Source organism: Camelus dromedarius, chromosome X (genome assembly GCF_036321535.1).
Source record: "Camelus dromedarius isolate mCamDro1 chromosome X, mCamDro1.pat, whole genome shotgun sequence".
In the NCBI taxonomy this organism is placed as follows: domain Eukaryota; kingdom Metazoa; phylum Chordata; class Mammalia; order Artiodactyla; family Camelidae; genus Camelus; species Camelus dromedarius.
The window spans coordinates 82,758,837-82,771,978 of NC_087472.1; the positions used below are offsets into that span (position 1 = coordinate 82,758,837).

The window sequence follows — 13,142 nt, forward strand, 5'->3', positions numbered from 1 at the left end:
TGGTTTGAAATTTTTCAACATAAAAAACTGCAGCTAGGAAATGTGGTTAACTAACCCACATGTATCAAGAGTATATTAAACCCACATGTATCAAGAGTATATTACATGTCTAAACTGTGGATAATCCAAAAGTGTTGGTCTAGATGATTATGCGAGCTCCACTAGCATAGAGAGTAATTGAGAAGTCAAAAATGCAATATAAGAAAAGAGAAAACTATATGTAATTGAATGACAAATTTTCAGAGAAAAGCTCAAAAAGCTTGAGAGTAATTTGGAAGAGGAAGAACAGAAATACTAAAAGCCTTATGGCAGAGACAGGACAAGCTGGAGAAGGAAAGAGAACTGGAATAGTCACAGAGGAAGAGAAGGGGTGTGCCAGGTGATGGGATTGAAAAGAGCAAAAGCAGAGCTGGGTGCTGCGTGCAAGCCAGTAAGTATGGATTAAGTAGGGGGCCTAGTTAGAGGAATCGGAGGAATTTATATGGCGAGTCATAGGGAGGTCATTGTACTACAAAGCAGTGGTTTCAAAAGAAATCTAAGCAGTATCCTTGCAGGGAAAAGGGGAGCTGCTCTAATTGAAGCAGGGAAGGTGGACCAGAATGGCAGTGTCAGGTGACCCGACCCTTTGCTTCCCCTGCTCTCTCTCAGCTGTCTGGGAGATACCTTGAAGGGATTCTAAGAAGTATTATTTAAAAAACCCACTGCTATGAAGGATTACAGCCTTTTCATACACAGTAGATACGTGGTTGTACTATGGTATTATAGCACAGTGCATGACATAATAGGCAATGGTTTTTTAAAAAGGTGAAATAAATGAAGCCAGAAAAACAAGATCAACATATAACTGAAGATTTTTTAATTAAAAAAAAAAAAAAAAAAAGCCCCAAGGTATTTAGCCCACCTTTCCTATTAAATTATATATTACAATAGACAGTTGGCATAGGGGAGTTTTCCATTATAGATCTATTCTAGCTAATAAATTAAAGGATGATAAAATTAGAATGTTGCCATTTTGTAACACCAATGAAATGCTGCATTTAGGCAATGACGATCAGTGGTTGTTACCATAAGGAGAGAGACATATTATGTACTTCTCACTGAGGTAATCGTTACCACCTATGAAGTAGCCTTGCCTATCCATTTCCAGAAAACTAACACCCAAATCTGATCAAGCCTCTAGAACTCACTACTTATTCAAAGGAAATACAGGGGACTGAGGAAAACAGAAAATACCATAAGGATCCCATCAATAAACTCTAGATGGAAAAATTTACAGGGTTAACCACGTTTTCCCAGCCCCCCCCCAAATAATTACAAGAGTGGAAAAAGATTAGAAGAGACTAAAGAGTTGTATCAATATCTGCAATATATGGACTTCATTTGGATCATGATTTCAAAAAATACACAGTAAAAAACAATCATGAGGTAACTGGGTAAATTTTAACACTGACAAGGATATTAAGGAATTTTAAAAAGATGTAATAGTATCATGTTTAAGTTAAAAAAATTTAGCGATACATAGTGAAATGTTTATGGATGAAACTATGTATTTGAGATTTGCTTCAGAACAATTGGGAAAGAAGTAGATAGGAATGTAGATTAAGATTGGTCATGTATTGACTACTGTTAAAATAGAGTGATGAATACATAAGGGCTAATACTCTTCCTCCCTACTATGTATATATTAGTAAGTGTTCAAAATAAAACATCTTAACAGACTTAACATCTTAAGAGACTAAAGAATGTTGCTTCTTACTGATACTCTACCTCCTTTGGAGACAAGACAAACCTAACTACGAAGTTAAACATAAAGGTGTCTTCCAACATAGGTTTTAGAAATTTAACATTGGTGTATTGAGATGCTCATAAAGGTTTAAGCAGTATCCCTATAACTATCCATCCATAGTTTACCTGAACTGTTTCCAAAATCCTCTGGGCACATAGTACTGTAGTCGAGAAGCAGCTAAATGACCAAAGATGACCTGAAGGTGTCTGAGGACACCAATATTGTACTCTTTCCTATCTTCTGTTTTACTTAATGCTGGTTTGTCTTCAAACTGTTGAGGGTATCCAAATACATCATCTCTGGGATCAACATTGCTCTAGAAACCAAAAGATATCATTAATGAGCTCATCTAACTTTAAAGTATAGTAAAATATGTTGAGACAAATGCCAGTTTGTGAACAAATGATCTGTACTTCTTTTTCTTATTTCCAAAGCACTTAACTTTTAATTTACAGTATCAGTGTTTATGTCCACCATTTCACATAAGACTTGTCATAAAGGAATAACTCTATGTATCAGAGAAGTACGTAATATACCAGAATAGAGTGTAGTGATTAACTTAAGACTGAACTGGACACAAATGCAGGTTCTGCCACTTATAAGCTAAGTAACTTTGAGCAAGTAAGTTACTTAACCTTTGTAAACTTCAGCTTCCTCATGTGTAAGTGGGAAAAACACATTCTTCATGTAGCTGTTATGAGGATTATACGACATAATGCATATAAAGTGCCCAGAACTCTATACATTCAATAAAATATACATATTAAGAATAGCAGTACTCTTCAACAAATGGTGCTGGAAAAACTAGATGTGCATCCACATGCAAAGGAATGATGTCGGACTTTCCCCTAACACCATATACAAAAATCTACTCAATACAGATCAAAGATCTGAATGTAAAAGCCAAAACTATGAAACTACTGAAATATAGAGCAAAAGCTTCACAACACTGGATTGGATTTGGATATAACACCAAAGACACAGGCAGTGAAAGAAGAGACATACTGGACCTCATGAAAGAAAAGACTTGTGCAAAGAAACTGCAACCCTTGCACACTGTTGGTGATGTAAAATGGTGCAGCCACTAGAGAAAACAGTTCCTCAAAAAACGAAACATAGAACTACCAAATCCAGCAATTCCACTTCTGGGTATAACACCCAAAAGAACTGAAAGAAAGGTCTCGAAGAGGTATTTGTACATCCATGTTCACAGCCGTATTATTCACAGTAGCCAAAAAGTGTAAGCAACCCAAATGTTTAACTGATGAATAAATGGATAAACTAATGTGGTATACATTCAAAGGAATATTATTCCGTCTTTAAAAGGAAGGAAATTCTGTTATGTACTATGAAATCAATAAACCTCAAAGACATTATGTTAAGTGAAATAAGCCAATCACAAAAAGACAAATATGGTATGATTCCACTTATATGAGGTAACTAGAATAGTCAAACTCAGAGATGGAAAGAAAATGGTGGCTGCATAACTATGTTTGAGATCTTTGATATAGAAATAGACAATGTCCAGCGCTGCCCATGAGAAACTTAGTCTGGGGAAGGGAAAAAAAGCACACAGGCAAAAAACCAAACCAAATACACCCTACAGTGCAGTGGGTTGCCGGAACAACACAAAGCAGAGGGTACCATGAGAGCAAAGGTGAGACAAATTATTTGAACTATATCATGTTTTCAGTTAGCTACCCCTAACTGTTGTTGAGCTTAACTCAACATCCCATAGATGACACAGACTGCAGAATCAGAATTTTTACCCAGTGCAATGGTTCTTAACCAGCTGTGGGTATAAGCATCGCCTACGAAACTTTTTAAAAAAGCAAAAATGCTCAGATCCCAATCCCTTACTGATGCAGTTCAGTAGACCTGGGGAGAGTTGAGGCTAGTGTTGTTTCAGAAGTCCTGTAAGTGATAAACTACCTCAGAGCTGATAGTTTGGTGACTAAAGAGAGGGAATGAGAAAACAACCATTTATGATGTTTACTACAATTAGAGCATGCTCTGGCTTCTTTCTTCAGCTCTCTCCAACACCATGAACGGGAAAAGGTAAAATAAAAGCAAAGAAATACCGGGTGGATACAAACATGATCACAACTTAAGTCTTGCCATATTCTCTTCTTTAAAGGACCATGCCATAGTTATGTCAACTCTGATCTACCACTACAATCTAACTTTCCCACACCTTTATTCTGCATCGGATATGCGGTAGGCAGCCTAAATTTTGTCAAGTAGAGAGAAGCTTGTTCCTAAGCAAAAAGAGTTATGATCTGGGGGAAATATAAAGGTAATCTAATAGTAAGCACTGATAATGAAACTGGCATAGTTTATAACTTGGCACAAATTAATGGAAATACATAATTAAAATATCAAATAGAAAAGTGAAAATATAATTTAAACTATTATTAAAAATGAAGATTCTTATCATTTAACAAACTCTAAATTATACCAAACACTTCCCCTCCTAAAAGTGAATACATTAACTACTGCTTTAAAACATATGAACTGTTATAAATATTAACTGTAGGTGAAAGTCTGGTAGACAGACAGTGAGTGCTATGTTGAGGTAGCAGTCTCCGCTGGGAGATTCAGCTTTATTTTCAAATATATGTCAATAGGTCCAATGAAAGTATAATACTCTTGAAGAGAGAACAATAGTTATCTGGAATTAGAACTTCAAACAGAGAAAACAAAAATGCTAAATAAAATTTACCTCATTGTCCTGCTTCTCATCCCCAGACATATCATCATCTACATCACCACCTGTGCCTTCGATTGCAAGAATACCATTCCTAATAGAGGGTATCATGTAGAGTTGCTGAATCACAGAATTCATGTAACAAGTAGCACCAGCATTTTTCAGTCCCACAAATCCTTTTGGAGGGCGGGGTCCAACAGGTGGCAGATACTCCCACTCAGTAAGTGCTTCACAAGCTGAAAGAAGATAAAAGATTCTTGTAACATGAATATAACCATTCTGTCCACTTAGGATCTATTAAGTTCATAAGGATTCTCACAAGATAGTATAATGCTAATTCCTACATGTTAACTTTACTTTTAACTGTATAATAGTTTAGCCATTATGAACTTTAACTTTTTCTACTTTTGTATATTTTTTTGTATTTTTTTTAAAGGCCTTCAAACTCATTCTGGAATGAAATGCTGTATAAATACATCAACATATTATAGCTTAGTCAGTTTTAAATAATCCTAAGGTATCACCTGAGTTTACATCCAGGTTCTGATGCTTACCAACTCTTTCATCTTCAGGTAAGCCTGTTTCCTTTCTAATAAATATAGTAATAAGAGTAACACTTGCTCTGCCTATAATCATGCTATTTTGAGGAGCAAACGAAATAGTGGATTTGAGTGCTTTGAGAACTGTAAATCACTGCACATCTCCCTCTATCTAGTATAAACCTGGAAACAACATAAATATCATCACTGTAAGACTGTAAATAAACTATACTATATTGAGCTGAAAGGTATACAGCTAATAAATGGGAGTTAGGTATATATTCATATGTTAATAGGAAACAATTGCAGATATATTAAGGGAAAAACAAAGTGAAGAACACTGTGTGTTCTACATGCCAATTGTGGTTAAAATAACTAAAGAAAAAAAGATTTTTTATGTGGATTTTGCATACAGAGATGCTGGGAGGACAGACATGGACTGAAGATAATGGTTATGCTATCAAAGGGGACCAGGGGACTAGAATGGGCAGGAAACATATTTTTTAGAATATATCCTCTTTTGGCATTTGAAATTTTTACCATGCAAATGTACTACTTAAAAACAAGCAGCCTTTCTCTTTCTCCCATCGTGGAGCTTGTGGAGGAGTGCTGGGAATAGGAGGTTTAAAATAGCAAATAGGCCTGGAAGGCTGTGGTCCAAGGCTCTATTTTTGCTGGCTATAAGCAGGGTCCTCTGAAACCAGAGGCAGCACACAGTTCTTAAAATTGAAGGTGTTTATGCCCAAGATGAAACTGAATTCTATTTGGATAAAAGATGTGCTCATGTGTACAGAGCAAACAACAACAGTGACTCCTGGCGGCAAACTGAATACCAGAAGCATCTTGGGAAAGGTAACTCTTGCCCATGGAAACAGTGCGTTGGTTCACGCCGAATTCCAAAGCAACCTTCCTGCTAAGGCCGTTGGACAAAGAATCTGTGTGATGCTGTGTACCTTGAGAATTTAAACTTATTCAAAACTAACTAGATCAAAGTGTGGATTTGTTTTTAAAAAATGAACAAAATATCCCACTTTACAGTATATAGATTTGGTAGAATATCTAACTGTTTCACCTTTCAAGCATTCAGTTTAATCAGAATCTCATAAAATCACTTTAAAAGTCCTTATATTCTGAAACACAACATATCAAAAAATAACGACATTCTTAAAGATTTACTATAATCAAATATACTTTTAAGCTTTGTAAACTAACGGTGGTTTTCTCCTAAAACAGAACAGCCTCCGTTGTGTTTGCCTTATTTCTACTGTCTTGGCCATTCTATACTGCCCTCATCCCTTGTGAGCCTCAGTTCTGTATCAGTAAGATCTGGAGTATACAGTTTATTTCATGGGCTTCATGTGAGCATTAACTGAGGACATAAAAGTCAACTAAACTGTCATCTTCTCATAATCCAATCTTTAAAACCAGATTTTCTTTGAATTTATATGAAAATAACATTAAAGAACTTCTAAGTGAGGGCCTGAAAGGTTTCCCAATGCATGTAATTTGAGTTTTAAGTTTGAACTCTGGCATTTATTTTGACTATTCTACTTTGGAGTTTGGGTTTCAGTCCAGATTTGACTGAGATGAAATTAATTTTGTTGCTAAATACTTGCACCACTTACATACAGGAAGACATTTAACAAACATTTGATTATTTTTCTACATTAAAACTCTTTGCTGACTGAAAGGAAAACATGAGTTGAAGATGCTTCCTAAAGAAAAAAAGGAAAACAGAATCTGAACACATTAGAGAATTATCTGTCATCAGAATGTTCTATTTTGAAACTTACTAGTTATTGCTGTGCCAATGTAATACATTTCAGTCAAAGAATCTACTATCTGTTTGAGGTTCCTTACACAGCCAACAGCTAATGCTACAAGTAACTCAAAGCCTGCATTAATGGTAGCTGGTGAACTACAGACTGGAATAGCCTGTTCAGCTGGCAGTTCTCCATTTCTCATATACTGCAGGTAAACATTGGATGCAGGGAAGATGAAATCATCAATTAATTCCTACAAAGTTGAAAAAAGGATTATGTATTAGCAATGATATAGATATGTTTTTATAAAAACATGTATGTAAAGTTACATATGCGCATGTGCGTATATGTATATATTTTTAAAGAAAGAAATGTCTTTGGGAAGAAAATAATGTCAAATTACTCATCAGAACTCAAGATCTCATTACATTTCAGAAAATTTACTTGGATTTTCTAATAAAAAGATTCCACTTCAAAACAATATTTACACAATAAACAAACCAACCCAATTTCTCAGGTTACAAACTATTTAACTATCAAGAATGAGCTGACTGTAGCACTTAACAAAATTCACCCTTTAAGTAAGTATACTCTTTTAATCACATGTATACCCAAACTCATTTTGAATAAAAATAAATGTCCTAAAATGATACTTTTTGCTTCCTTGAGTTACTGCATGTGAAGAAACTCATTAAAGAAATATAAGGTGCAGTCTTACACAGTAAGAGATTTGTCTCATTTTAAATAGTCTCATGAAATGAGAAGTTCGTATTTGCTAAATAGAAAAATTAAACACTGCTTATTTACTTCATAAAATACACAGTACTGAAATTTTATTTAAATATAAAATTTAGAAATTATATTTAAAAAATTACTATAACCTCTATAAAGTTTCTTTAAAAGCAGAAAAGAAAAACAAGGTCAAGACAATACACCAAAGACATGATACTATAATCAGACAGATTTGCTAATAAACATTTAGAAGGTTATGACATCTAGCTTAGGACCAAGACGACAGAACTTACTTTAATCAGATTAGCACCTCCTTTTTCACAACCAATATGATACTTTTTCTCAGGGGTTTGAAAAGCCAGTAATTCTTTTGTTACCCCAAGGTGGCCTTCCAAGATTGTCTCTTCAACACCTGTTTCACCAGTTCTTTTAACATCATCCTGCCAAAGAAAAAAAATCAAATGCCTAACTTATACAAGGGAGGGAGAGAGAGAGGGGGAACCAGAACAAGAGACGGCTAGACAGAGGTAATTGCTCCAAATCTTTCCATTCTAAGCAAGTTTTTCTCTTCAGAACCTTCTAGAAGTAGGCTTTACAAACTAGTAGAAGAAATGCTAATCTGAAGGCTAAAAGCTACAAATCTCTTTGGAAATAAATTCTCATATAATTCTAAGTAAAAAGTATTATGTGCTAAGATCAAGAGTGATTAATTAAGTGCTAGTCTATGAGACTCATTTTTTGATGAAAACAGTTCAAGAATACTTTTTAAAAAATGAAAATTTGTAAAAAAAACAAAAAACAAAAAACCCCCAAAACAACCCCCCCAAGATTCTAAAATAGAAGCTGAAAATCAGTATTCCAAGTCTTAAGTAAAAAGAAAAAGCATTTGACAAAACTAGTTAAGCATTCATCCTGTGAATCATGAGTTAATATCTATCAACAGTATATTCTTTGGTCCTTTTTATTACTCTTTGTTTTTCATTTAATCAAAATGCTCAAAACTATAAACTATCTATTAATAAAATACTGTTGATATGGTAAACACAGTGTTAAATGCAACTTACCCTAATTCTTTTAAGCCAGTCAATTTCATTATTGAGAAGAACTTCAGCATTGGGTATATTAATATTACTATTGTAAGCATAATTAAGAAGGTGCCTTAAAAGAGTGAAGTAGTCGCCAGAATGTTTAGCTCTCTCTCTGGCTGTGCTCTGAAACAATACAGAATAATAAGAATTTATATATCTATGCTTAGAATCCATTTTTTAAAAACCAAGGGTTAACTAGAGTAGATGATTAAAATAGTATAGGAAATCACTATTTTATCTATTAAATATAGACTGATCTAACTTTAATACAAGCTAAAACCAAAAATTTCTGAATATTCCTTGTTCAAAGAATGAATCACATTGATAAGCATATTAAAAAATGTCTTACCCCCAAAACAGTGAAGAGCAGAGTAATGAAGAAAAGTAGGGGCCTGTGTCCCATGCAACATCTGGTGCACATTAAAAAGAACTGCTCCTGTGCCACCTGGCGAACAGTTCTGAAATACAAATATTTCACATTTAATATATTATTTTCATGAAGAAAAAAAAAAAAAAAAGACTCCAACACTGTCTCCTTTGGGGGTGTGTGTTAAGGGGTAGGTAAATTAAAAGTAAAAATACAAAAATATGTAACACACCTTTAAGCAGCAACATGTAACAGATGAACTTATTAGGCTGTGTGTCAAGAACTAGAACCTCTTGTTATCACTGAAGAGTTCAAGGGATACCATTTAACACTCTTTTCTTGGAACAGGCTGGAAATGTTCCTCTAGATATAACAGTTGTACAGTGAGCCTTACACATCTTTTTGGCATTCCATAAAATATTTATTCAAATGTGCTCTGGAGCAAACAATTCGTTAAAAATTCTGCTGCAATTACACAGTTAAGGATGTTGCTGCAGATGTCCCTTATATTATACTAGTGATTCCCAAAGCATGTTACCCAGATCAGCACAACCAGAGAACTTGTCTCAGGTCCCAACCCAGATCTGCTGGATCAGAAATACTAGGAGTGGGGCCCAGCAACCTGTTTTATAACTCCTTTAGGTGACTTTAATGTGCACTAAAGATTGAGAACCACTGTTATTATACAATATTCTATGATTACTCATGGGAAAAACTTGTCTCTGGTCCCAGCACTGGGAAAAAAAGATCTTTTAAAAAAATATGTATACTGGAGGTGGGTAGAGCTCAGTGGTAGAGTGTGTGCTTAGCATGCATGAAGTCCTGGGTTCAATCCCTAGTACTTCCATTAAAAATAAATAAATAAATAAACCTAATTAACCTCCCCAAAATAAAAAACAAAACAACCCCCCCAAATCTTAAAAATATGTATACTACACAGATCTCATTAGAATAAATGCTCCAAGAGGGCAAAAACATCATCTATTTAGTTTACAATTATGCTTCCAGAATGAAGAATGATGTCTGGCATATAATAGGTACTAAGAACCAGATACTAGATGTATAAATACTGTTTGTTTACAAGACGGTGGTCTATTTCCATTATGAAGTAAGCTCTTTCAGGGCAGGGCTTTGCTTTGTTGATGCATGAGTTCCTGGCACCTAGAACAACGTCTGACATACGGAAGATACTCAGTAAGTACCTGCTGTTTCAGCATTTGTGTATCTTACAGACATTACAAACTACATTTCATGGATAGCCATGTTTCAGTCACTGTGCTAGCTGACAGAGCACTTAAAACCAAATTTATAGTTTGATGTAAAGAACAGTATACATTCCATATATTAACCTCCCTCCTGGATGATTTTTAGGTTTCTGAAACCCACACGTAGTCTTAGAAACCAGACCTTTAAAAGCTTTGTGGTTTGAATTTGGTGAAATTCAAATAAATTAAAGTCAGGAGTACCTACTTTTGGGGGAGAAGGTCCTTAACTTTTATTGTATTTTCAAAGGTATATGTCATTCATGCTACCCTCGTTTATTTTTTAAAAAGTTAGGTATGCAGCCCAAATAGGGTGAGGGTCTATAAAGAGTTGGTGCTTATCAGTTTTTGGTGAATCCTCCCTCACACACGCAGACTTCAGTAATATTTTTACAATGATCTATAAAACCTTTACATGCTCCTGGTTGCCTGACTGACCGTATCTCCTACAACTCCCCACCCCACCCCAGTCCCTGCTGTTCCAGCCACACTAGCCTCAGTGCTGTTCTTTAACATGTGAAGTATGTTCCTGACTTGGGACATTTACAGCTGTTCCTTCTGCTTAAAACACACTTCCCCCATTATCTGCATGGATCACTTCATCGCTCTTTCAGAGCTTTGTTTAAAAGGTCACCTTGAGAAATGAATAGATGGAGCACAAGAGGTTCTTAGGACAATGAAATTATTCTGTATGATACTATAGTGGTGGCTACACGTCATTATGCATTTGTCAAAACCCACAGAATGTACCACATCAAGAGTGAATCCTAATGTAAACTATGGACTGTGGTTGATAATAATGTGTCCACGTTGGTTCATCGATTGTACCAAATATGCCACACTGGTGACGGATGTTGAGGGTAGGGGAGTATATATGTGTGGGTGGGGAGGGCTATGTGAGAACTCTGTATTTTCTGCTCAATTCTGCTGTGAACCTGAAACTGCTTTAAAAAAAATAGTCTATTAAAAAAAAGTCACCTTGCTAGGGGGAGGGTATAGCTCAGCGGTAGAGTGCATGCTTAGTATGCACAAGGTCCTGGGTTCAATCCCCAGTACCTCCACTTAAAAAAAAAATAATAATAAAAAATAAATTAAAATACATAAAGAAACCTAATTACCCCCCACCAAAAAACAAAAAAATTTTTGTTTAAAGTTACCTTATTAGGGAAGCCTTCCCTGAATATCGTATATAATACTGAACTCCACTGATCTCTCTACCCCTTATCCCCAATTCCTGCTTTATCTCTCTTGATAGCATTTATTACAACATTACATATTTTCCCATGTCTCCCCTTCCTACTCCCCACCCCCTGTAGTAAACGGACTCCAAGAAGGCTGACATTTTATCTGTTTTGTTTACTGCTATATCCCTGGGAGCTAGAACACTGCATAATAGGTACTTGATAAATTATTTACTATTGAGACTGCCTACTATATTAAAATCTAACACTACTTAGTTCTCAGCATCAAAGGCCTTCTGTAAACTGACTCCACAATCTCCTTTACAGCATTATCCTTTTCTCCTCTTCTACTGGACTATTCAGCTGTGCCCTGAAAGGACTATGTCAGGAATGTCAAACTCAAATGACTCCATGGATCAGAGAGGTAACATAAAGGAACTAAACAGGCAGGGTACAAAGCAACAGGTGCTGAAAGGGGCTAGAATAAATATATCCACCTAAAGGAATTCAAATCTAATTGCGAGTTATTACAATAAAATAAGGTCAGTGTTACGTGGAAGCAGACCTCTTTTAATAGAAGCAGAGGTCTGAAAGACCTTCCAAGTCTAGGGATAAGGAAAACTCCTGGAAAATGTGGCACTGAAATTGAAACATATGAACAGAAGCAAAGGCTAAATTGTGGAGTGTTTAAAATCAAATTTAAATGTTTACACTTAATTCGAAGGCAATGGGAAGACACAGAAAGATTGTAAGCAGGAAAACACCACGATCATATTTTACAAAGATCACTCCCTACGGTCAACAGATTAGAGCAATACCTTAGTGGGACAGCACTAGGGGTGGGAAGATTAAGGATATTACAACTGTCCAGACAATGGATGCTGGTTGCTTAGATGAAGGCAGAAGCAGTATGGAGAGGAAAGTGTATGGAGTCCAAAACTACAGGAAGCGGAAACAGCATAAGGGGGAATGAGGGTGAGAGAGAAGGAGGGCACTGCCAATTCCCATTTTCCATTATTATGAACATATAAATGTTACCCAAACATGAGCACACATGCTACATTCTGCACAAGAAACTTCACTTTTACTTGTTCCAAGTAGAAAGTAAGTTACTCCTCTTCCAATTCTCAAAGTACTTCAACTTTTATGACACTCACTTCTGTCTCAAAGTTCCTTAAGTACAAGAACTATCTTATTTGATTTTGGATTTTCATTGTTAAGCACACAGTAGGAACTCACATAATTTGCTGGTGAATTGTAATTATACAGAGTAAACTATGTAACAGAGAAAAGTCTGAATTTAGGAATTATGACATCGCCATTTAAAGTCTACTTCTGAGTTGGTATAAAATTGAGTAAATATATATGGCAAATGTATTGAAAACAGCTACACTAGTTAGTAATATAATCACTCAAATATAAACTCTACCCCAAGGGTAGCTCATGTATGCAGGTCCACAATGTCTTATCTGAAATCTTTGGGGCCAGATATGTTTGGGGAATTCAGATTTTAGAAAGGTAATGCCAACCAATTATGTTCAGGTCAGATTTGCTGTCAAATTTTCACAAGGAATTGTGAACCTCAGATATTTATAAAATGACTTAAAACTGCAGGGCAGGATAAGAATCAGTACTAGGGAAGAAAATCAGATACCTAAAGCTCAAAAAGATCTTAATGTTAGAAGACCCCCCTTTGTTGTCAAAGACAAGATAACAG

General features: G+C 35.5%; 1 protein-coding gene and 1 pseudogene across 4 annotated transcripts in view; one reads left to right on the plus strand and one right to left on the minus strand.

Moving 5' to 3' along the window:
- Positions 1–13,142, minus strand: part of USP9X (ubiquitin specific peptidase 9 X-linked) — a 120,059-nt gene that overhangs the window by 21,617 nt on the left and 85,300 nt on the right. For all 4 annotated transcript variants that reach the window (XM_031445452.2, XM_031445451.2, XM_031445454.2 and 1 more), the window contains exons 27-32: positions 8,965–9,073; positions 8,592–8,738; positions 7,821–7,967; positions 6,826–7,048; positions 4,509–4,729; positions 1,912–2,102 (exon numbers count right to left, since the gene is read on the minus strand). In XM_031445452.2, the coding sequence (XP_031301312.1) occupies positions 1,912–2,102; positions 4,509–4,729; positions 6,826–7,048; positions 7,821–7,967; positions 8,592–8,738; positions 8,965–9,073 (1,038 nt within the window). The remainder of the gene's footprint in view (positions 1–1,911; positions 2,103–4,508; positions 4,730–6,825; positions 7,049–7,820; positions 7,968–8,591; positions 8,739–8,964; positions 9,074–13,142) is intronic.
- On the plus strand, positions 5,040–5,998 carry LOC135320169 (large ribosomal subunit protein eL33-like; annotated as a pseudogene).